The sequence below is a fragment of the Hippopotamus amphibius genome, chromosome 1, assembly GCF_030028045.1.
Source record: "Hippopotamus amphibius kiboko isolate mHipAmp2 chromosome 1, mHipAmp2.hap2, whole genome shotgun sequence".
In the NCBI taxonomy this organism is placed as follows: Eukaryota; Metazoa; Chordata; class Mammalia; order Artiodactyla; family Hippopotamidae; genus Hippopotamus; species Hippopotamus amphibius.
The window spans coordinates 185,958,574-185,983,029 of NC_080186.1; the positions used below are offsets into that span (position 1 = coordinate 185,958,574).

At 49.5% G+C, this 24,456-nt stretch overlaps 1 protein-coding gene across 6 annotated transcripts in view; it reads right to left on the reverse strand.

Annotated features, from left to right (window-relative positions):
- MCC (MCC regulator of WNT signaling pathway) overlaps window positions 1-24,456 on the reverse strand; it is a 430,355-nt gene that overhangs the window by 19,176 nt on the left and 386,723 nt on the right. For all 6 annotated transcript variants that reach the window (XM_057737620.1, XM_057737622.1, XM_057737624.1 and 3 more), the window contains 4 exons: window positions 23,364-23,467; window positions 19,497-19,680; window positions 5,760-5,994; window positions 3,324-3,530 (listed from right to left, as the gene is read on the reverse strand). In XM_057737620.1, the coding sequence (XP_057593603.1) occupies window positions 3,324-3,530; window positions 5,760-5,994; window positions 19,497-19,680; window positions 23,364-23,467 (730 nt within the window). The remainder of the gene's footprint in view (window positions 1-3,323; window positions 3,531-5,759; window positions 5,995-19,496; window positions 19,681-23,363; window positions 23,468-24,456) is intronic.

Genomic DNA, 24,456 nt, shown 5'->3' on the forward strand with positions numbered 1-24,456 from the left:
TTCTCTCGATTTGGGGGCTTTCCTGGGTTCAGTGTAATCATCTAGAAAGCCCAGGAGAGGAGGAGGAAACAGAAGTGCACCCCCACCCATGTCTTAGCATTTAGACAGGAACTTTGACTTCATCTAAACCAAATCCTCCCATTTTACAGATGAAACATAAGAGCCAGAATGCCTAATTCCTAAATGGAATTAAGACTATTCATAAAGCAATGATCATACCCATTTGTGTCCTCTGCTTTCTCTGCATACAGACAGAGGGCAGCTGCTGTGATGTGTAATAAGCACAGGCGGACAGAGCTCACCCGATCATTTGCTCAGCAGACACTTACTGAGGATTTACTACAGCCCAGGCTTGAGAATAAAAAGCCTGTGATCTGCTACACGAGACAGAATGTAAACAAGAGGCTGTATCGCAATGGGATGAGCGCTACCAGGAAGTGAATCCAGTGCTAGAAGTCCAGGTGACAGGAGGGCACTGGGTCTCCTCAGCCCACTGGCACAGAAACGCCACCAAACCGGGGCTCCTCCGGAGGTGGCAGCAACATCTGAACCCCTCTCCCCCGCTGTGCCTCTGCCAACTCTGCTCTCCCTCCCTTCCCTCTGCCTAGCGTCCTGCAGACCCGAGCCCCCATCGACCAGGCCTCGAGTCTCTCCAGAGTCCAACACCCTCTTTTAGCACATCGACTCCCCTGCGGGGTGAACATTTCATGAGACTCCTTAAGGACAGGGACAGCTTTGTCTCACCCAGTGCCTCTCACTGAACATGTCTGGTAATCTCTGTTGCATACAGACAAGAACTGAAAAACCTAATGGAACTTGGGCAAGATTTGGAACCCAGCTTGCTGGCTGGAGGGAAGTTTTAAACCAAGCATGACACTGCCCCCCTCCGAAGCAAGAGTGGATATTCTAGACCCCAATCTGGCCTGTTACCTGTTTTTATAAGGCCCACAGGGCAAGAATTGTTTTTGTTTTTAAAATCATGGAAAAAAATTGTAAGGAATATTTTGTGATATACAGAAACCGTATGATTCATATTTCAGCACCCATACATAAAATGTTAGAACACAGCCACGCGCCTTCGTGTCTGTGTTGTCTCTGTCTTCACAGTGCAATTCGGCAAAGGCAAAGTTATGCAGTTGCAGCAGAGTCCGTATGACCTGAAAATCCTAAATACTGACTATCCGGCATCTTAACCAGCCTCTGCTGCAGACTGCTTGCCTCATCTGTCGACAAATAAGACCAAATGAATAGCCCAGAAGGGAGATATTATTGATATAGTAAATGGATCTAATTTTTGAAACACAAAATAATCAGCTTACTCTAATTTCATTACCTGAACAACACAGAGCACTATTATAAAGCTCCTTACTCGAATGAAAAAAAATAAAAATAAAAATAAATCATCTGGCCTTTTCCGTCAAAGAGATTTCTGTTCTTTGAAGCCATTCCACAAATCACAGTGCTTCCCCTAGTCAAAATACATACTAAGCACTAGGGGAAAATGCTCAGTTCATGGGCCTTCTGGCAAGAGCCTGGTAAGGCCATTTCTACCACACCCTAAGAGCACACACACAAACACTGGAGCTCTGTCTCTCAGGCTCTGTCCTAAAGTGACTGCTAACAAACTCGAAAGACTGTGCAAAGACTCTGAAGCTGCTGGCATAGAGCAGAAAACCCCATCTCCCTGAGCCCCATTTGAAACAGCACTTTGGAGGCTGCCGCCCACCCCAACCAGACTCCCCAAGCACTGGGCACGTGGTTTCAGGGTGCACCTGCATGGTGACCTTTCCAAAGTTGAGACTGCGTCACAGCACTCCCTGCAAAAACCCCTCAGCAATTCCTCCTCATCCTCAGGACGGCACAGCCAGCTGGCCTCTACAGCCAACGTGTCAATTCCTCCTCCCTCTGGGCTTTGCTCGTGCCATTCCACTGGTGTAGGGTGGACTTCCTGGCCTATCCTGGCTCTCTTCATCGGGCTAGCACCCACTCTCCCCTGGGTATCAGTTCAGGAAACCTGTCCCAAATCTCCAAATCTGGATTGTGGATCTGATCTGTGGCCTCCCCTCACAGTGGACATCGATCCCTGCACTCAGGACATTGTGTCCCTGTGTTGTGATCATCTATTTGCCCATCGGCATCCCCCACTGGAATCTAAACTCCTGAAACTGCCTCCAGCATCTTGCCTGGACCAGATCACATCCATCACATGAACAGATGACTGAGAAGCAGCCGGGACCTCAGCAGAGCAGCCCAGCTGGGTGCCACAGCCATGGACTCCCTTGGCGCCCTCGTAGATGAGACGTGGGTGAAGGCCTCTCTGGAGCACGTGTTACAGTTCTTAGCTGTTTGGGGGGTGACCATTTACTGCCACACAACATCAGCAAGGTGCTTTCTTCTCAGGTCCACTACTCTCGTGAAGACACCCCTGCATCGAGGCTGTGGGAGCTACTCATCAGACCAGCCGGTTAGCACGTGCCCACAAATCCTGGGCCTGAGACAAGCTGGGGTCAGGAGAAGCTGGCATTTATTAGGAACAGAAAATTCAGTACACAGAATCCCAGAACCCTGAGACGAGGGAGACCTTTCTTTAGGGTCTAGACTGTTTTTTTTCTCCAGTGCAGTACTTGGAATCATTCTGAGACAGAGGATGATGGAATGAGCTTGGATTCTAGAAAAAAAAGGCATGTGGGCTACTGAAAGTGTGAGTTTGCAAGAAGGTACCACCGACCGCCCACTCTCTGTGACCTCCTCTGGGCGGCGCAGGGCCGCCTCCCACCTCATGGAAGTTGGAAGTCGGAAGCGGAGGAGGAGACAGACGAGAGGCGGCGGCCCGTCAGCCGAACCGGGGTTAAACCCTGATTCTGCTCTTCGCTAGCTGTGACACCTCACTTCCTTTCAACCTCATTTTCCTCACGTAAATGGGGATAACTCTTTTTTCCTTAGAGTCGTGAGACTTAAGGGAGATGATACAATGCAGTGATCGGTACCAAGCCATCAACAAACGATGGTCACAGTGTGACGGGGACAGAAGGGGGAGGTGGAACGGGTACCAGCCTCCTGCACCACTGCACAGATCGCTCCCCGGATAAGGCTGTGATCTGTGAAAATGCTTTCACTGTTACATAAAGTGAGATTTTTTCTTTTTTTTTTTTTTTAATGTGGATTTGGTTTCTTTGCACTCAAAATGTCACCTTCTTTCAGATTTCTCAAATGGCTTGCGGTTCCTATGCAAATAAGGAAGCCGAGGCAGCAGGGTGGCGAGGGGCAGTGGCGGGACCCAGGCAGGAGGTGAGGCCCGAGCCCCGGGGCCCCCGCGCCCCTACCTTGCCGGCCTTGTCCTTCCCGCCGCTGCTGGTGGAGCTGAGGGACCGCGTGCGCTGCTCCTTCTGCTCCTCCACCTCGGACTTCAGGTGCTCGATGTGCACCAGGTAGGCCTGCTCCTGGGCCTCCCTTGTGCTCAGCTTCAGCTCCAGGGCCTTCTTCTCCTTCTCCAGGAGGTACAGCTGGGCCTTCAGCTCGGCCATCTCCTCCTGTGGAGCACAGAGCACATGGGGTGCCCACGTGAGGAGAGCAGGGCTGGGCAGGGGAAGGGGGTCCCTGGCCCTCACCCGTGGCCCTGAGGGAGGTATCCCGTGGCAGCTGGAGAGACCGTGACCCTGAGGAGACTGGACGGCTGCCTCCGCACATCTGCAGGACCGACTCGTGCACCAAGCCACGCGCTTGCCGCTGTGCACCGGCACTGAGGTCAGCGGGCAGGAGGTACAGGCGGGCAGACCTTGGCTCACGACAAGGAAGACTACAAGGAGAACCTTTCTAACAACCAGAACTCCCACCTCCACTTCCCCAGTGGTCACATCGGGCCATGCTGGAAACCAGTCTTCTAGCAGGCCCAGGCTAACCATCGAAGAGGTTGTCAAAGGGTCATTCATACGAGGCTGGGTCTGACCAGGTCCCTTCCAATTCCCGTCTCCTTTTTCACTTTCCATGGCACCAGTCCGCGGATTTAATCACCCCTGATGGCAGTCTAGGGCCCTGCAGCTGTGCCAGGCAGCGGGGACGCGCCCACAGCAAGGATACCGCCCCCAGCTCGCGTCTACCTCAGGCTTTGGTGGGAAAAGAGAGCAAAGCCTCTTTTGAGGAGTCAGGTGACAAACCTGAGGCATGTGCAACAGGAATCCTTAGCCAGGAATGTAATAGAAACCAGCCCTACAGCTCTGAAACCCACGCGTCCCAACGGATCCAAGGACACAACCGTCCACAGGGACATGTCCACCCAGGACCCGCAGGACCCCACAGAAGACACAACCTCCACCGAGGGTGAGCTGGCCACCCGCGTTCTCCCCCCAACACACACACACAGAGAAAAGGGAAGTGAGTCACAGGGAGGCAGAATCGGCATTTAAAGAACCGGAATGAACAAGAGAAGAAACAGAAAATAAATATTTAAAACAACGAAAGAGAAAAGGAGTCGCAATGAAAGGATGGGATACTCCAAAAAGTAGAGTGGGTTTGAGAAAGAGCCAAAGACCAACTACAAGTGGAAAAAAACAGGAAAACTTTAGTCTCTCCGCAGTTGTAGCCTGGAACAAAATGGTGAGATCCAACAAAATCTGCAGCCACTGGATTTGGTGTGGGCGAGCACACACCCTTGAACACTCTACTAGGGATGTATAGGGAAGGAGGCGATGCTGATGTCTGTCCTTTAAAAAACTCCTAGGGAGGGAACCTAGCGGCTGCCCCGGGTCACGATATTACGGGTTATTTCTCTCCCAGCTTTTTATAATTCCTATTTTTTAAGAAAATTGCTATGGCATGTACACTTTATTTGCAAGCGGCAAAGGGAATATAAGAGCTTTTATTTCACCAAAAATATCTTTTCTGGCCAAAATGATGCTGAATTTATCGCACAACACATTGGCCCTGAATATAAAAAGGCAATCCGTAGCCTTTGGCCAAAGGAAGCATGATGTTTGGAAGAAACCACGGGAGGGCAGCTTCACGTCACAGGGTGCAGAAGCCCCCAGAGAGGGGAAAAGGCACTGTGGTTATGGACACAGCGCCCGGCTCACGGGCCGCGAGAGGGGAAATCGGCCCACGTAGCACGGGGACTCCCCAGCGGGCGTCAGTCGGGGTCTGAGAGGCTGGGGCCCAGATCTGACCTGGACCTGCTGCCACGGCCCAGAGTCTTCCCAGCCTTCACCCAGACGCCAGCCGCAGCGGCCACGGAGCGCAGGGGCGTGCTGGGCACGTCCCCCCGGAGCGTGACAGGGATCGGCTGTCGATGCTCCACACGACACCAAAGGGACGAGGGGGTCAGGAAACCGGGGCTCTTGTCCAAACGCCGCACTGGCCTTGCCCCGTTCTCCCCACCTCACCTTAACGTCAGCATGGGCCCGGGAAGCGCCTGCAAGCCTTCTGGAGACCAGGGCTCCTCCTAGCCGCACCGAGGCGGCTCCGCCCTGCGGAGGTCTCTCTGGCTCCTCTTGGAGACGCGCTGTTCCGTTCTGGCCTGGGACCCCCTGAGGTTTCTCCAGCACTCAACTCACCTCTCCAGGAACATACCCAGCTCAAGTGACCCCCAGACATACTGGAACCACCCCTGCCGACACACGAGGCTCTGGCTGTCCTCCGGGGAGGAGGTGACCGAACGCGGATGGGCTGACCCACTTCCGAGAGGCCTTTTTCTATGTCCTCCTGATGACCGTGGAGTGGATGGGATCAGGGTTTGAAAAGAGGCCCCTCTCCCCCCACGTGGATACCTTCATGGCCATCAGCTCCTGCATCAGCACCGCGTTTTCGAGATCTAGCCGCTGGCTGTCTCCCCGGGGCTTGACGTCGTAGCTGAGAGGGTCGATGTGGACGCTCTCCAGCTCCAGCATGGTCAGCTTGACCGCCGCCCTGTCGTTCCTGAGCTGCTGGATGTAATCCTTCAGCCTTTGTTCATCCTCCTTAGTAAACTCCGTGTCACAGCTGCTGGCTGTGGAGCTGGTCGTGCTGGGGAGACAAAGAAAACCCATCGCACCTCCAGTCATTGCCAGCAGACCTTTCTCCCTCATTCTTCTCCATACCCCCCTCTCTCCGACAGTATTTAGATGGTAATCCAAAAACAACAACGAAAATAGCATTCTTTGTGCCACAGTAAATTGCTACCACCTTTTGGGAAAGAAATGAGTATGAAGAACATCAGAAATGTTTACAGCCTTTAAGACAAGGTGTGGACCCTAGAAATGAATTCTAAGGAAATCCACAGAAGCAACAAGATACACACATACAAAGATGCTTCACGGAACATAAGGTTTAGTGAGTTACAGTACACATCAAAGAGAGGGAAATTATGTGGACATTACAGTAATAATTATGGCAATGGCGGAGAGAGTTTGCGTGAGGAAATAGGATGAAAAATATGCCATAAAAATAAGTGTATGTATGGATAGGACTTAAAGAAAGGGATGTGTTAAGGGAACAAAGCAAGCTGAAGAACAGAACACCTATGGCATGGTCTATAGCTCTTGTGTGTGTGTGTGTGTGTGTGTGTGTGTACACATACGCTCTGTGCACACACATGTCCCAGACTGCTGAGAGCAGTCCCCTGGGGGTGGGAGCTGGAAGGAGTGGTAGTGAGGGGCGACCCTCTGTGTGTGTAATATTGCCACGACCTAGAAAGCACGGTGCCCCCCAGGCCTCTGCAGCTGCTCCTCTGCATCACGGCTGAATGCAACACCCATCACAGGGACTCAGGCCAGTCCAAGGGGCTCTGGGCCGCCCACGCTGAATGGTGACCAAGCAGGGGCTGGCAGCTCTGAGGAGCACCTAGGGCCGAACTCCGGGAATGTGGTGGTCCGTGAGAGTTTCTGTGGGTTCCAGAGCACCGCGGAAGGAGGATAACCACAGGAAAATGGAGGCTTGGCACTCAAGAGGGTTGCAGGCTGCCCCACTGGCTCAGGATGAAGCCCCCTCTACCCAGTCCTCAAGCACCTGAGGCCAGCATGGACCTTCAGCCGTTGCCCCGGACCCACCTACCCTCGGCGCAGCCCCCGTGGATGTGGCTTCGGAAAGATGGCAGGTAAACAAGCGGGGGCCCGTTTAGCTCTCATCACAGTGGCCCAGGTCAGCCTCATCGTCTCTGTCCTTACAGGTTCAGAAATGGAGGGTGTGAGTCATTAAGTAGCTTGCCTGGTCATGAGGCTGGAAACTCGTGCAGCTGGACTTGGGCCGCCGTCTCCTCATTCCACAGCCCCGTCTCCCCAAGATTCCTGCTGCTGGAAGCTGTGCCAGGAGCAGGGACTGGTCTCCACAGGCTGTTGGCTGCCCCAAGGCCAGACCTGCCCTCCTCACCTCACACTGGATCAGGGGTAACAGGCCAGGACCCCGACTCAGCAGAGGTATCTCCTCCCTATCACCTCGATGTGACCAAGGGCCATTCCACTCTTATACGTGACACATTATCAAGAAGTTGAGGCTTCCGGGGAGAGAAGGGTGAGAAGAGATGGTAGCCACGCACCCAAGGAAGAGAACTTCCTAGGGCTTGAGGTGGTCTTCAGGTCAGAGAACTCCCGCCAGGACTGAAAGCTCCCAAGCACCACAGACTCTCTGTGGCCCCCAACACCCTTCACCCCATCAGGACAGGTGGGATGTTCCCCGGAGAAGGAGGGAGCAGCACACGGCACCTCTTCCGAGGTTGTGATGGTTAGTTACACGTGTCAGCTGGGCTAGGCTATGGTGCCCAGTTGCTTGGCCAGACACCCCTCTTCAATGTTGCCGTGAAGGTATTTTGTATGCGTGATTAACATTTCAATCAGTAGACTTTGTGGAAAGCAGATTACCCTCCACAGGGTAGGCGGGTCGCATCCAATTAGTTGAGGTGATAAGAGATGGAAATCCCCCAGGAAAGAAGAAATTCTGCCTCCAGATTGCCTTTGCATTCAAGACTGCAACATCACCTCTTCCTGGGCTCTCCAGCCTGCCGGCCCTGTAGATTTAGGACTTGCCAGCCCCCATAATCAAACAAGCCAATTCATTAAAATCAATCAACCAATCAATCAGTCACTCCATACACATACACACACCCACCCACCCACCCACATACTCCTGTTGATTCTGTTTTTCTGGGCAACCCGAATACAGCGGTATTGCCTTCACCTGGGACCTGAGCATCTGATATGCTTTGTAGATTTAGAGGTAGCAAGACTCAAACTCTTTGTGCTTGGTTCCTCATCTCTAAAATGAAGGTAATACAGTGCAAGCTTCCTAAGGCTGTGCTGAGGATTAAATGAGATAAAATGAAAGTGTGTGGAACAGTGCCCAGCACATAGTAAGCACACAATAAACACAGCCATTACACATTCATTAAGAAATACTGGAGTACTTACTACGGGTCACTCGTCTAGGCCCTAGAAAAATCTCTGCCTTCATGGAACTCATATTCCAACAGGGGAGACAAACACGTAAGATACACAGCACATCAGACAGGGAGAGGTACCGGGGAGAAAAACGACACACTTGTGGGGAGCACAAGGAGGGGATGGGATGATTCTTCCAAACAGGGTTCGAGGAGCTACATTTGAGTAGACCTGAAAGAGGCGAGAAAGGGAGCTCTGTGGATATCTGGAGGAAGAGTGATCCAAGCAGAGGACACAGCAAACGCAAAAGGCCTGAGGCAGTGAGGCTGGCTGGCCAGCCAGCATGAGATTGTGGCTGAATCAGGGTCAGCCCGGGGAGAGGGAAGAGAGCCGGTCCGAGAGGAGGGGTGTATGTGGGGGGGCAGGGTGCCAGGTCACACAGGGTCTCATGAGGGCTGTGTCTTTTTCTCTAGAATTAGACTTAGAAGCCACTGAGGGTGTGTAATAGACGAGTGACATGATCTGCCTTACGTTTTAACAGGATCCCTCTGTCTGCTGTGCTGCGCAGAGGTGTGGGGAGGCAAGGGCAGAGGCAGGGGGACCTTTTGGGGGCTATTGCAACAAGCTCGGGAGAGATGGCGGAAGCTGAGAAGGCAGGCAGGAGGTTAAAAATTACTCATCATCAATGTTACGTGTTCTCAAGCTGTATTTTACAAAGGAGGAGATGGGACAAGCATCAATACCCTCCAGTGGGAACACTTCAGGTGCAACTGCACAAAAAAAACAAAGCTGCTCAAGAGAAGCATGAAAGAGCAACCAGGACCACCAGCAGAGGGCGCTGGGGAGCCAGCGGGGGCGTCTGAGGTTGACAGCTGCCCAGCAAGAGGGATTTTCATCCTAGGGAGGAAACAGGGTCCCTCCCTCAGCATCTCAGCCTTCTCTGGTAAAGACCTGCTCGGTGTTAGGCAAGCCTTACAGGAACCATTCAACAGGACTCCGAGCTTGCCTTCATGCACTGTCAACACAATGTGGAGGGACAGATGCTTACGTTTCCACACATGAGCTACAAAATTAAAGTGAATTGAAGTGGTGGTACTGTTCACAAAGCATTCCACAGGGCTGAGTGTGGAGATGCGCTCCCAGGCGCGGCATGTTTAGACAGTGCGGTGCTGGGAAACAGCAACACTTCTCTTCCAGTGAGTTGGGAGGAGCCTTCCGGTAGGAGCTCCTTTCCCGTGAAGCTCGGACTCAGCACCAGAGGTTCACTTTACAACTGTAGTCCTTCTTTTCCTTAAAAGTCATTTTTGAAAATTTTAAACACAGAGAAAACACAGAGATAAGCCAATACCTGGGTGACTTTTTTGTCATATTTTCTTTGAAATGTTTTTTTAGAAATATAACATACTTGAGGCAACCTTTGATTCCTGTCACTTAAAAAAGAAATTTAATGCAAACCAAAACTACAATGAGGTAACACCTCATGCTGGTAAGAATGCCATCATTAAAAAGTCTACAAATAAGGAATGCTAGAGAGGGTGTGGAGAAAAGGAAACCCTCCTACAGTGTTGGTGGGAATATAAGTTGGTGCAGCCACTGTGGAAAACAGTATGGAGGTTTCTCAGAAAACTAAAAATAGAATTGCCTTATGATTCAGCATCCCACTCCTGGGCATATATCCAGACAAAACTACAATTAAAAAAGATACATGCAGGGCTTCCTAGGTGGCACGGTGGTTGAGAATCTGCCTTCCAATGCAGGGGACATGGGTTTGATCCCTGCTCCAGGAAGATCCCACATGCTGCGGAGCAACTAAACCCGTGCGCCACAGCTATAGAGCCTGCGCTTTAGAGCCTATGAGCCACAACTATTGACCCCACGTGCTGCAACTACTGAAGCCCACATGCCTAGAGCCCGTGCTCCGCAACAAGAGAAGCCACGGCAATGAGGAGCCTGCGCACCACAATGAAGAGTAGCCTCCACTCACTGCAACTAAAAAGAAAGCTTGCGCACAGCAAAAAAGACCCAACACAGCCAATAAAATTAAAAAAAAAAAAAAAAAAAAAAGATACACACACCTCTATGTTCATAGCAGCACTGTTTACAAAAGCCAAGACATGAAAACAACCTAAATGTCCATCAACAGAGGAATGGATAATGAAGATATGGCATATATATACACACAATGGAATATTTACTCAGCCATAAAAAAGAACCAAATAATGCCATTTGCATCAACATGGATGCAACTAGAGATCATCATACTAAGTGAAGGAAATCAGAAAGAGAAAGACAAATACCATATGATATCACTCATATGTGGAATCTAAACTGTGGCACACATGAACCTATCTACAAAACGGAAACAGACTCAGACGTAGAGAACAGATTGTGGTTGCCAAGGCGGGGGGGCGGGGGGAGAGGGATGGACTGGGAGTTTGGGGTTAACAGATGCTAACTGGTATATTTAGACTGGATAAACAACAAGGTGCTACTATATAGCAAGTGAACTATATTCAATATCCTGTCATAAACCATAATGGAAAAGAGTATGAAAAAGAATATATATATATGTATGTATACCTGAGTCACACTGCTCTACAGCAATAATTAACACAACATTGTAAATCAATTATACTTCAATAAAAAAATAAAAATTCAAAACTCAAAGGACAGTAGAAGCGAGAGTCCTCTAAAAGGATAGAGGCCCTGAAAGGATAGTTTGTTGGCATATTTTCCATTTCGCAGGACTGGTGTTCCCTAGTGGTTGTCAAAGAGCAGTTGTGGGGCTGACCACGGCAGCATTGCCTGGGAACTTGTTGGGAATGCATGTTCCCAGGCCCTACTACCCAGACTTACAGAGTCAGGAACTCGGCGGTGGCGGGGGGGGGGGGGGGGGGGGGGGGGAGGCGGCCCATCCATCTGCTTTTATGCACCCTCCCCACTGATTCTAAGGCACAGCCTGGTTTGAGAACAACTGGTTGACCCCACAGGATAACTGGGCATTTGCAAACTAGCCTGTAAAGTAACGGGGCCCCATCGCAAATTCTCTAGGGAGAGGCCACTATGCTCTGGGGCTGATCTGGTGGGTACCAGTGATTACGAGCAGGTCTCCGACATCAAGCAGACCTGAGTAAACGTTCTTTGTCTGCCAATGCCTAGCTTTAGGGCCCGGAGTGAATTACCTAACCTTTCTGGGCTGTGACAAAGTGGGGATACTAACAGTTCCCATGTCACCAGGTTATGGAAATGAGACAACGGGTCCTGAAGCCAGCGGCCCACACACAGCACTTGCTCTGGGGGAGGAGGAGGGACAGCTTTGCCAGTGGCCCAGCAACACCCAACACAAGACTCAGGGCCTCCCTCTGGGGATGTCAGCCACATAGCAGGTCCTGCAGAAAACTGCCTGTCTGAGGGAGAAGCCAAAGCGGCAAGTGCTTGACCAGACTTGAAAACCTGCTAGAACTGCTTGGGAGACACCAACATGGGTGGGCAGAGGTTGCCAGGCTTTGGGGTGTCTTGGAATCTTCTAGAGCCTGGGGCCTGATCCCTGGCCAGGCGGGGAAGGCTTTTGTTTCACCATCTCTGCTGTGGCTATAGTTTTAAGGAAGGAAGAACGGGCTTCCTAGGTGGCGCAGTGGTTAAGAATCCGCCTGCCAATGCAGAGGACATGGGTTCGATCCCTGCTCCAGGAAGATCCCACATGCCACAGAGCAACTAAGCCCGTGTGCCAAAAAAAAAAAAAAAAAAGTAAAAAGAAAGGAAGAAAAAGAAAAAAGGACAAAAGATCTCCCTCCAGATTTTATCCCTGTGGAAAGCTCAGAGCTGTAAAGTGCTTTTCCAGGGGAAAGTTTAATTTCAAGATTAGCACCTAGCCCTGCAGCCCCTCCCTTCCAGGACACCAGCAGGGAACAGATCAGGCGAGGTTAATTACAATTCTGCTTCGTGCTCTTAATGTTCCACCGCAGAATATGATTATGACAGTGGTAAGAGGAGGAGAAGCCGCGGCCTCTTCTCTGGCCTCCTGCAGACAAAGGCGCTGTCGGTCTCCCAAGGGCCTGCTGCCGGCTGCCGGGCGGGGGTTAAGTCATCCATTAAGTCCCCCGGCTTGGAATGCCGGATGAGCTCAGCTGTCAAGGGGGAATAAATCACTTTCCGAGTGGGCTGAGTTATTCCTCCTCTCCAGGGTGAGAGGGTTTGTGGGCAGAGCCACAGAGGAAGCAAACCCTGCCCGTCCCAGGATGGTGGGGCTGCACATTTCTGTGTTTTGCCCTGGTTTTTCGAGGCGCTGGGCCAGGTCGTGTGGGTTTCTCCTTTCTGTGAGGCTCTGCTTGAGCGCCCCTCGTGCTGGTTCTGCTCTGTGTCCTTTAGTTGCCTGCTGATCTGTCTGCTCCTCGCACACATGCCGCTGGCCTGCAGTCCGGGTGGGGGTGGGGAGGGGCGCATGCTGGCCAGCCTGGGGCCACCCCACCCTCCTGCCTGCCCTGCGCACACTGGGATGCAGATGCGGCAGTTTAGTCAAATGTCCTCCCTTCTGTCCCTCTCCACCACGTCCCATCCCTGTTCTCAAGACAACTCCCCATCCTGCTTTTAGAAGAAAAATCCATTTTCTTTTTCAGCTGCCTCATCTTGTCTTGGTAGAAAGCAAAAAGAACATTTCATTTCTTTTGCCTTGAAAACCAGAGATGGATTTTTCCTGACGTTTTTATTGATGTCTTACCTGGCCCCAGTTAGGATCTCATTTACATCAAGGAGCAGCTCATTTTCAGAAGGAAAGTGCCACCGGGGGGCCTTCTGTTTGCTGAGCATTTTAAATGTATTTGAAGGAGGGGGTCGGGCCTCGCTCCTCTAAGCAGACGCTTGGGCCTTTCAATTGCCTGAATGTTTCAGTGTGGGGCTGGCCCCCGCCTGTTTTTGACAATTCTTTGTCACATACGACTAAAAATACTCAAAAGAGTCCAAACCTCTTAGGTCTGAATGCTCTCAAAGGATAATCAGAATTCGCTAGGAGAAGTGGTTCAAGGAGGAAAAAGTATCTAAAAAAATACAGTTGACTCTCAAACACCACGAGTTTGAACTGTGTGGGTCACTTATACGTGGATTTTAAAAAATAAATAGAGTATTGTGGGTTGGGGGAATCCGCGGTGGGTCCTGGAACGGATACTCTGTGGATACCAAGGGGATGACTGTATGGGTAGGGGAAATCTACTGCCAGATAACTGAAGTCCTCAAAAACTGCCTGGCTCCAGAAACTTAGCTGACAGTGGAAGGCAAAATGAGAGACACGTTTAGGAGGCAGATTCTATTTTCTGTAGGTCTTTATAAGGTGCTGTTATGATGCTGTTGGAAACCAGGCATCTCTAAAACAAATGTTAACCTGCTCCTAATTTGTTTGCTGCTAACACACCGAGATAGACACCACATAGACCTGACTCCTATGCTGCTGCTAACAACTTCTCTGATGTTAAAATAATGAAACACCTTAGAGTCAGCACTCCCTATGAATTCCGTATCTGCAGATTCAACCAATCGTTGGTGGAAAATTTTTGAAATAAAAAAAAATCCAGAAAGTTTCAAAGAGCAAAACTTGAATTTGCTGTGTGTTGGCAACTATTTACATAACACGTACATTTTATTTACACCTATTTACATAGCATTTACATTACATTAGGTATTATAAGTAACCTACAGATGATTTCAAATATATGAGAGGATGTTTGCAGGTTCTAATGCAAATACCACAATGCTTTATATAAGGGACTTGAGCATCCTCGGATTTTGCTACCCACAGGGGTCCTAGAACCAATCCCCCAGGATACTGAGGGGTGACTGTAAATGATTTTCAACATCACTAATAATTAAGAAGTACAAACTAAAACATTAAGGATATTTTCTTGCCTAGAGATTGGCCAAATTAAAAAAATGTATACTACCCAGTTTCAGCAAGGGTGTGGAGGAAGAGGCCCTCACACACTGGCTGGATCACGTATGGAGGGCTATTTGACATTCGAAACAGTCATTTTTGAGCCAGCACATTCTACTTCTCAGAATTGGTCCCACAGAAATTGCACAAGGGGGACAGGTATAAGGACAAGGACAAGACTGCAGCAGTGTTCTGACAGTAAAAACTGGACCCAAACATCCAACAAGAGGAAGCTGTCTAAATACATGATGGACTGCCATCCAATGGAAGACCGGGCACTACTGAAAAGAATGATACACATGGAAAGGTGCCTAAAAATATACTAAGGGGAAAAAGCAAGTTTCAAGAGAGTCCACATAACAGGATCCTTGTCGGGTTAAAATGAGATGGAGTCACATTTTTAAAGATGCCAGGTGTTGGTCTGTGGATGACACACCCTCCCCCTTCTTCTGGGACCTACCCCTTCTCTCTGCCCATGTGGCTCCTGCGGGAACTGCCAAGACCACAGATGACCGGGTCAGCACTTGAGCCCAGCTGGACAAGATGTTCCTTCCCAGGAGTTTCTTACTTGACATCAGTGAAACCAGTCAGCCTGGTGTCCTAATGTAGGTGGTGTGCTGGTTTTCTATCGTCTGGGGAGCAGCCTGCAGCAGGCAGGAGGTGAAAGCTTCGTGCGGGGGCCACAATGGCCAGATGTGGTGTGGCCTGGCTGAGCTCAGCCGCCTGGTTCTCCTGCTGCCCGGGCTCACTGGGGCCCTCTGCCGTCAGCCCAGGAACACGGCTCCTCTGTGGGACACCTGATATCCTTCCATAAAGACCCCTTTTCAAGCTATCTGAATGTGCTTCTGTCACTGGCAACCAAGGGTCTAGGTAAATAAAAAATGGACAGTTAAATCTGAGGAGATATATTCCAAACTCCTTTCCAGGGAAGGTCCTAGTATGGAGAATATTTTGTAATGCTTGATTTTTAATTGTTTATTTTTACAGTGAGCATATAATTCTTTTAAAATCAGCAAATTAGGTCGTTAAAAAAAGGAAAGCAAAAACATTTCAGGTCTCCATCCAGTTCCCATAGAACCTAAATGATAAGTGACAAGGACATTTGCACAGGAGGCCTGAGCACCATGCTCTCAGGTGGAGGACTGTGTCTGAGCCGGACTTTAGAATTGACTAGCACTTCTAAGCACTAATCCCAAGGACTTTGGAGGGACTCTCCTGGTACTTGGATGGGGACAGCACCTCTCTTTTTTCAGAGGGAAGTAAAGATGCCTATTACAACAGCCAGACCTAGTCTGACTCTCATTCCTGGAAGCTTGCTGATAGTGGGGGCACAGGCCTGTCCTAACTGGACGGCTGTTTCAATCCCATTTGCCCTTTCAATGGACACGATTCCACTGTTCCCAGCCTTTCTTTCCATCCCAGTGAAACTTCATCTTAATCCAGATTGGCTTAGAGGGTGAGGGCTGGGCACCTCTGGAGCTGCACCACTCCCTATTCCAATTTGGGGATTATGCCCCAGTGTAAGTGCTCAGCCAGGTGGGACCCTGGCTCCCTGGATGGTCCTAGAGCTCACTGCAAGGCTGCAATCACTAGTCTCACAGGATTCACTATGATTCGCACCTAATGGTAGGACAAAAGGGACTCCAGCCTCCATGAGGGCAGACTTGCTGTGGCTTATTCTGTCTGGGCCTACTGTCCTATTGTAGATTTAGATCAATGATTGTTCTTCCACCCAATGACCTGAAATTGTGATCCATGACAAAAACGGTGGGCTTGATTAAGAATTTCCATTCCCAGACTTCCCTGGTGGTGCAGTGGTTAAGAGTCCACCTGCTAATGCAGGGGACATGGGTTCCATTCCTGGTCCGGGAAGATCCTACATGCCTCGGAGCAACTAAGCCCGTGCGCCACAACTACTGAGCCCGTGCACCACAACTATTGAAGCCCACGTGCCTAGAGCCTGTGCTCCACAACAAGAGAAGCCACCGCAATGAGAAACCCACACATCACAACAAAGAGTAGCCCCCACTCGCCGCAACTAGAGAAAGCCCGTGCTCAGCAACAAAGACCCAACACAGCCAAAAAAAAAAAAAAAGAGTAAGTTTCTAAAAAAAAAAGAAAAAAGAATTCCTAGTCCCACTTCTCATCAATTTACTCCATTTGCCTCTCCGTTGTGATACATTGATATCCAGGCAACCCACATTACCTAGTTACTCTGTCCATTAAGACAATTACACTTTCTGATGTGGCCACGGCTGTATTTTTGCAAATAAGGAAATGTTTCAAAACTGAAACAGCAGCATCCCAGGGCTTCTGACTACCAAGTCAACTGATGGGCTGGCTACCATTTTTATTCTCCTTGCTGGTAACTGCCACTCGGCTGCTCCCTTCTGCAACGATGACCTTGCCGTTATCGGGAGCTGCCACGTGCTGCCGGAAAGGCGCCTGGAGGCCTGGTACCCAGCATTCCTTTCCTGAGACCTGGAGGAACAGTTGGCTGACACTCTGATTCGAATCCTCTCTGCCAGCTGGCTACAATGGGAGGAGAGGGGATGGATACAGTCACATGAAGCTCCAACTTGGAAAGCCTCGTCTTTCTTTCCTCCGTAATCTTGACATGGGGGAATGTCTGAGTGGAGTGGCACGATTTACAAGCAAAAAATTAATTATTATAATTATGAAAGCGTCTGGTGGTTTGGGACTTTTTTTCTGATCCACACGGAACATAAGCAGTCTGGTTGTATCAGGTCCCAAGAATGTGTGCTGCCACATGAATGCTTGCTGTGTGGTTCCTCTGTAACCCCCTCTCCAAGCTGCTCTGATGTGGGTGGGAGTGTGAGAGGCATTTTTTAAGGAGAACTGAGTGAAATCTGAGCTAACGTTCTCTGTACTTTGATGCGAAGATCTACTTAAGACTGAATTTAGTTCATGGGCTGCTCTTTAGTGAGGTCATCCTTGCAAAGAGAAACTATGCTCTGAGTTTATGTCAACCTACAGAAGTACATTACTTAAAATTAAGCTTCTCTAAACAAACATGTGGACACCAGCTGGGGAAAGCCGGGGTGGGATGAACTGGGAGATGGGGACTGCCATATATACATTACTAATAGGGAAAAAATACCAAATTGTATACTTTAAATATATGCAGCTTATTGTATGTCAATTATATCTCAATAAAAGTTCTTAAAAAAAAGAAAAAAATTAAGCTTTTCTAAGAAGACTGTCTCAAAATCAAGGCTCATCTATACATTAAAATATTTCTAAGAAATATTCACAATCAGGGTCTCCCCTAAATAGCTGGTGAGAAAACACTCCCACTTCTGACTGGCTCTAAATTTGTCTCTGATTTAGATTAAAGCAATACAATTATTTTGCGGGTGAGGAGGTATGAGCAACAGATCTGTAACACACCCCTCATACGCTACTGAAACAGTACACAATTCCTGTCAACCCAGTTCTTACGCTCACTAATTCAACAGAACTGCCTCACTGACAACTTGAGGACTGCACGCCTGTGCTAAATAAACGTGGAAGTCATAGATTATGCACATCTGGAAAAGTCATGAAGAAGGGCATCTGCTTTCTGTGTTTAAACAGAAGAATCTGGTTTTAAGAAAAAAATAAATGATAATCTGTGCTTCCCTGAGTAAGACAATTGTTGCTGGAGTCAAAAGGAAATGAGTCCCTTGTGTTTGTGGGCACCTGGCCAAGTATGTTACTGGGAATGTCCCCTTTCCTGAGGCACCAGGTCCAAAACAGGTAAATCTGCACTTAGGCAGATGGCTGGGTCCTATCAGTGGGAAAGACAGATGGGACCAATGCAAGTTTCTTTCAGGTACCGAAAAAAGCATCAGTATTTCTCCTTTTGCTCGAGATCGAATCCACCCTTACGTGGCTTTGGTCACTTGACCTGCAAGCAGACACTTTTGTTCTGTTTCTTTAAATCGTGAGCTCCACCCTGGCCTAGTGAAAGGAATAATAGGCTTGGTGCCAAAGCCCTGGGCTCCGGTCCTGAGTTTCCTCGTATCTATCAGCCATGGGATCTTATTCAGGCAAGTCACCCACTCATCTCTGAGCCAAGGTTTTCTCACCTGTAAAAATGGGGTAAGTTACTCCTCCTGTCTTTTGTGATTTGATTATCACATGAGAATCTCTGACAAAGTACTTTCTAGACAGAATTGGGATATAAAGGGAAGGCATTCTTTTTGCAGCAACATGGATGGACCTAGGTATTATCACACTAAGTGAAGTAAGTCAGACAGAGAAAGACAAACACCATATGATGGCACTTCTATGTGAAATCTAAAATATGACGCAAATGAACTTATTTATGAAACAGAAATGGACCCACAGACATAGAAAACAAACTTACGTTCACCAAAGGGAAAAGGGGTGGGGAGGGATAAGTTAGGAGTCTGGGATCAGCATATAGAAACTGCTATATATAAAATAAACAACAAGGTCCTACTGTACAGCACGAGGAAATATATTCAATATCTTGTAATAAACTATAATGGAAAAGAATCTGAAAAAAAAAAACCATACATACATACATATAATTGAACCACTGTGCTGTATATCAGAAACTAACACAACACTGCTTAGCAAGGTGTTCACTGCTTTCCTCCCCATCTTTTTCAAGTACCCACTTCAGTTTTCTAGATTCACAGACACTGAACTTGAACCCAGGTTCATGACTAAGTGTCTGCTAAGCACACGCTATGATTATGGTATCACTTGACAAGGCAAAGAGGTGGGAGAAGGGAAGCCTGCTGCCTGAGAGGGGCTTACAAAGGACAGAGGCACAAAAGGAAGGGAGAGAATGGAGCCTGGAAACGGAATGCAGTCTGCGTCTTGTGTGCTTAAGGCCCATTTGCAGCACGTGGGCCTTCACCACCCCAAATGCTTCTGAAAATCAAGGACTATAAAGAAAAGGAGGGTAGAACAAAAACGGGGAAAGAACACCGGACAGAAAGGTAGGGTTGGGTTCCACCTCCTTGAGCGAATCACCCCTTCTCTCTGGGTGGCAGTGTCCACACTGGTAAAATGAGAAGGCGCTTTCCAGCTCTTCCGTTCTGATTCCCTGACTCTTAGGAGGGTACAGGCTGCAAGCTGGGGGAGAATTCTGCCCTCCCCCAAGCCTCACAGTCCTCAAGAGCCAGGTCACTGCACATCAAGCCTAGTGCGGACTACCCGGGGACACATGTCCAGCTGGTGGCAGAAAGGCCAAGAATTACCTGGTATGGCTGTTGGAGGACAGGCTCTCCCAGGGCTGCACGCTGCAACCGGCGACAGCAAAGGCTCCCCCGCAGCTGCCGTCCAGCTTCATGAGCAGGGCCTTGGCGGCGTTCTCGGCTGTCTTCCGGCAGTCGTGAGCTCTCTTGAGCATCTGAGTGATGTTCTCATCCCCTGACTGGTCTCCTGCATTGCAGAGAAGCCAACGGGTTCATCAGCACTGGTCTAGATAAGTGAGTCTGGATAATCAGTAGCCAGTTACTTGGGGTGGAGGTGGCACAGTGGAGAGGAGCCAGCGGTGGAGCCAGTGAAGAGATGTGTGTCCTGGGCCTGGCTCTTCACCTAGAAACTGCACTGAGGAAGGCACGTCTCTGCTCTGGGCTCCACGGTCCTCATCAACAAATAAAGGGCTGGTCCGTGTGAGCTCTGAGGTCTGTTTCCAGCTCTAACGTGCTATGATTTTCTAATTCCCCAGGCTCCTGGCTGCTCCCCGCGCTCTGCCCCAAGCCTACTGTGTGGCCCTTCTCCACTGCGCTGGTTGGCACCTCCCCGTGAACGAGGCCAGAGAGAACCTGAGGCCCAACTGCGAGATATCTCCACACGTCTGCAGCTTTGCTTAGAGCTTCGTGTAGGCACAAGAAACAAAACTAATGCTTAAAACGAGACCTTCAGAGGGGCTCTGAGGTCCTGCATGGATGCTGTCCCTGGCCTTTCTCTCTGAGCTTGGTCATGGCCAGGGGTGAACTCCACTGCCTCCAGAAGCCAGGTAACGGCTGGAGCAAGACATCAGGGTGGCGGCCGCCAGCACCGAGCCAGAGAGGGAATTCCCTGCCCAAGACAGCCACGTTGCTGCTGTGTTTTCAAAAACTGCTGGCCAAACAAGTCACTGGTTTGTTACTTCTACAGCCTGGACCCATGATCTTCCAAATATTTATAAGTGAAATCTTATGCCAAAGCTTAAGATAAAAAATGATAAACAGGAAACTGGGTGAAGTGGGTGGAGATGGGGGCATACACGTAGCTTCCCCACCCCCAAGCCCACTACTCAGGCCCAGAGAAACTCTTACAGATTCCCAGGCACCGTCTGAAAAGCACTGTCTAAATCATCTAGAACGAATGCCTGTGCAGTCCACAAGAAACAAAGAAAAAACCCACAATAACTGACACCGTGGGTAAATGTTACAACTAGTACTTGCTTCGCTGTGCAACTACATGGCAGGTTAGGGCAGGATGACAGGCCAGCTGCCATTGTCAGCAGAATGGAAGAGTGAGATTTAATGGGGAGCTGCTAAAAAGTAAGTCAGCGCTCCGCTTTACGGTGGATGGGGAGGAGACGTGGGTGTGCATGTCTTGCAGGCTAAGATCCCCTGGACCTCCCTCTGGCCATTTCTCTGACAACTTTCATGCTTTTTTTTCCTTCCACAAATAAGATATTTTACATACATCTCAACAACCGACTGCTCTCTGAATTCTGAAGAGGCATATTACTGACTGCCTCTTTTATAAGTAGACCCATGAGCTACCCAGGATTACGTTAATACAAGGCATTTTGATTATTGATTTTAAATATTTAAAATGCAGATTTATTTAAGTCTTTTCAGATCCTACCAAGTAACTGTGCTGAGTAGGTACAAGCTTCATAAAAGGTACCTTCTGAGGATGAAATGGTTTAAGACATTCCTCTGGTACAAACTGGAAATAAGATGATTGATGTTTTCCTCTCATTGATCACTTTCCTTAATACTTAAAACAAAAACTTGACAGCAGGCCAAGATCATCTTAGGATCTATTTAATAGGGGAATAAAGTTTTATGGTTTGGTTAAAAGACCCTGAAAAATGAGGTTCCTAATGGAAATGCTGGCAGAGTTTCTACTTCTGGGCTGGGATAGTAATACTATTGGAAAAAAAAAAAAAAAAAACCCCAGAAATCCCAGAATTGAGGGTGGAAGATGGTCACCCCTACAAATGGAGACCTGCTTCCTCACAGGGTAACTTGGATACGAAGCAGGAAATTAACACCCAGGATACTTCCTTTCCTTCAGACGCGCTTCAGATTCCTGTCCACGTCAAAACTGAAGGAGGCTGCAGCACTATTTACAATAGCCAGGACGTGGAAGCAACCTAAATGCCCATCGACAGATGAATGGATAAAGAAGATGTGGCACATATATACAACGGAAGATTACTCAGCCATAAGAAGGAATGAAATTGAGTTATTTGTAGTGAGGTGCATGGACTTAGAGACTGTCATACAGAGCAAAGTAAGCCAGAAAGAGAAAAACAAATACCGTATGCGAACACATATATATGGAATCTAAAAAAAAACGGTACTGAAGAACCCAGTGACAGGGCAGGAATAAAGATACAGACGTAGAGAACAGTCTTGAGGACATGGGGTGGGGGCGAAGGGGAAGCTGGGACGACGTGAGAGAGTAGCACTGACATATATACACCACCAAATGTAAAATAGATAGCTAGTGGGAAGTTGCTGCATAACACAGGGAGATCAGCTCGATGATGGCTGATGACTTAGAGTGGGATGGGGAGGGTGGGAAGGAGTTGCGCAGGAGGGAGGGGATATGGGGATACATGTATAAATACAGCTGATTCACTTTGTTGTACAGCAAAAACTGGCACAACAGTGTAAAGCAATTATATTCCAATAAAGAGCTTAAAAAAAACACAAAAAAAACTGAAGGAGGAAAAATAGGTGCAAAAGCTACAGCCCAGGCAGGGAGGGAGGAGGAGCTGGAAAGGAGGACGAGGATGCATTCCGGAGGTACCCTGATGGTGACCTTCTCTGTAAGGTGTGTCCTGGAAGGACAAGCCCTAACGGGGGCTCACAGCCCTCGAGGAAAAGCCAGTCCATGACAGGTGGCCTGGTGCCCAGCCTGCCCACACTGCCCACCTTTGACTCCGGCGTGGTCTGGTCAGTTTTCTGTTTACCTGCCACGGCTTCTCGGGAGAAGCCACTGTTATCAGGTGTAGGCTGAGGGAGTGTGGAGGCTTCAGCACCAGAGACGGCAACCCCTGTCCCTGGAGCTCTTTCCTCCCAAACACCAAGTCCACTGCCATCATCCTCACGTTATTTCAAGGCCCAGAGCCACAGTCACTGGTGAAGTTTTGGCAAATGATGGTAACTAGGGTGCCACACTTGTGTTTTTTTCAGCTCACAGCCCTCCGAGTTACTCCACATTGAGAGACAGAAGTGGGGGGCGGTGTGGATCTGGAGGGACAAATCCCGCCAACAGGACGCGTGACCCCTGGGGTGGGGGCGGGGCAGGGAGGAGAGGTGGGCCCACCCCACCTCCCCTCGCCCGCAGGGCCGGGGCTCAGGGGATCCTCGGGGTTAGTGTTCAGGGAGGCTGACAACAGCAAGGTGTGAAAGGTTCCTCTGCGTTCCCATGACACCCGGAGACCAGGCAGGGGGAGCCCACGCTTCCAAAGGAACAAACCTGGAGAAAAAGCACAGCCGGCGAAGGCAGCCAGAGGAGGCAAAGGCCTCGTAGGCAGCAAAGGGACCCTCAACAACCAGCATGAGAGAGAGGCTGTGGGAAAGCCGGTCCCTTTCATCGCCAGCGTGGGCCTGCCGCTCCATCTGGTTCTACTGTCGGCCTGGGAGAGCATGTTCCCTGAGAGGGCTTGTTTGTTTTAACTTGTCTGTAAGGCTGTTTCCACTCCAGTTCTTGCTGCATTCAACATAAACAATTTACTCACTCGGTCATGAGGAAAAAATGAAAAACACACTTGACAAGGGAATTTCATGCTGTCGGGAGGCATGCCAATGCCAACAGCCGAGATGGGGGCAGGAGAGCAAAAGAGGCGGGGATGAGGAGGAAGGGGACGGAGGGGCTTGGGCCACACTCACCAGGGGACGACCCCACACCAGCCGCGCGGAACTGCCCCAGGATGAGGCTCTGCTCGCTCTCGGCCAGCGCCAGGAGGAGTTCATAGGCTTCGATGCACTGTTCACTGAAACAGAAGCACATGGCATCCTCAGCTCGGGCAGAGGACGGAGCCTCTGCAATGCGGTGCGGTGCCCAGGGTGGGAAGTGGCTTGGGACCTGCCTCTCGGCCTCGCCGTCCACGTCAGCACGGAAATACCCACGGATACTCCTGGACTGAGCCAGGGGCTTGCTCGGCTATGTGGCCCCCTCTCTGTCCTTGTTTTTTTTTTTTTAAACTAGGATCTAGAAAAATACAAGAGAAGCCATAAAGATGAGAGAGGCAAGTCTGTTGCCCCTCTGATGATCAGCTCAAAGGGAAAGGTGACACTCTCACGACAGCCAGCAGCCGAGATGCTTCCCAACCACCTTGATCTCTACACGCTGGTATCCACACCGTTGCGTAATCTCCTTCCACATTGCTGCAGGGCTGGTATGTGTGACTAAGTGAATAAGGCAGAAGTGATGGGATGCCATGTCCAAGACTAGGTTATTAAGAAACGTGGTGATTTCCATCTTGGTCTCTCCCTCCTCCCTCCACTTTCCCTCTTGGATCGTCCTCTTTCGAGGAGGCCAGCTGCCATGTCTTGAAGACTCTTGAGCAGCCCTCTGGAGAGGCCCCGTGTGGTTAGGAACGAAGGCGCTCAGCCAACAGCCACTGAAGGACTGAGGACTCTACCCCAAGCTTCTCTGAAGCAGATCTGCCAGCCCCAGTTAAGGTTTCAGCTGATGCAGCTCTGGTTGAGAGCTTGTCCAGAACCTCGTAAGAGACCCTGAGCCAGAACCACCTAGACAAATCATTCCCAGATTCCTGACCCTAGAAAGTGTGACGTAATAAATAGTTATACAATAATAGGTAATTCATACAGCACCCTAGAAAGCGGACTATTTTGACCCGGACCTGCCTATTCAATAGAAAGGCCACTAGCCACATGTGGATATTTAAATTAAAAAGAATTTAAGGTAGATAAAATGAAACATTCAGTTCCTCCGTTGCAACAGCTATATTTCATATGT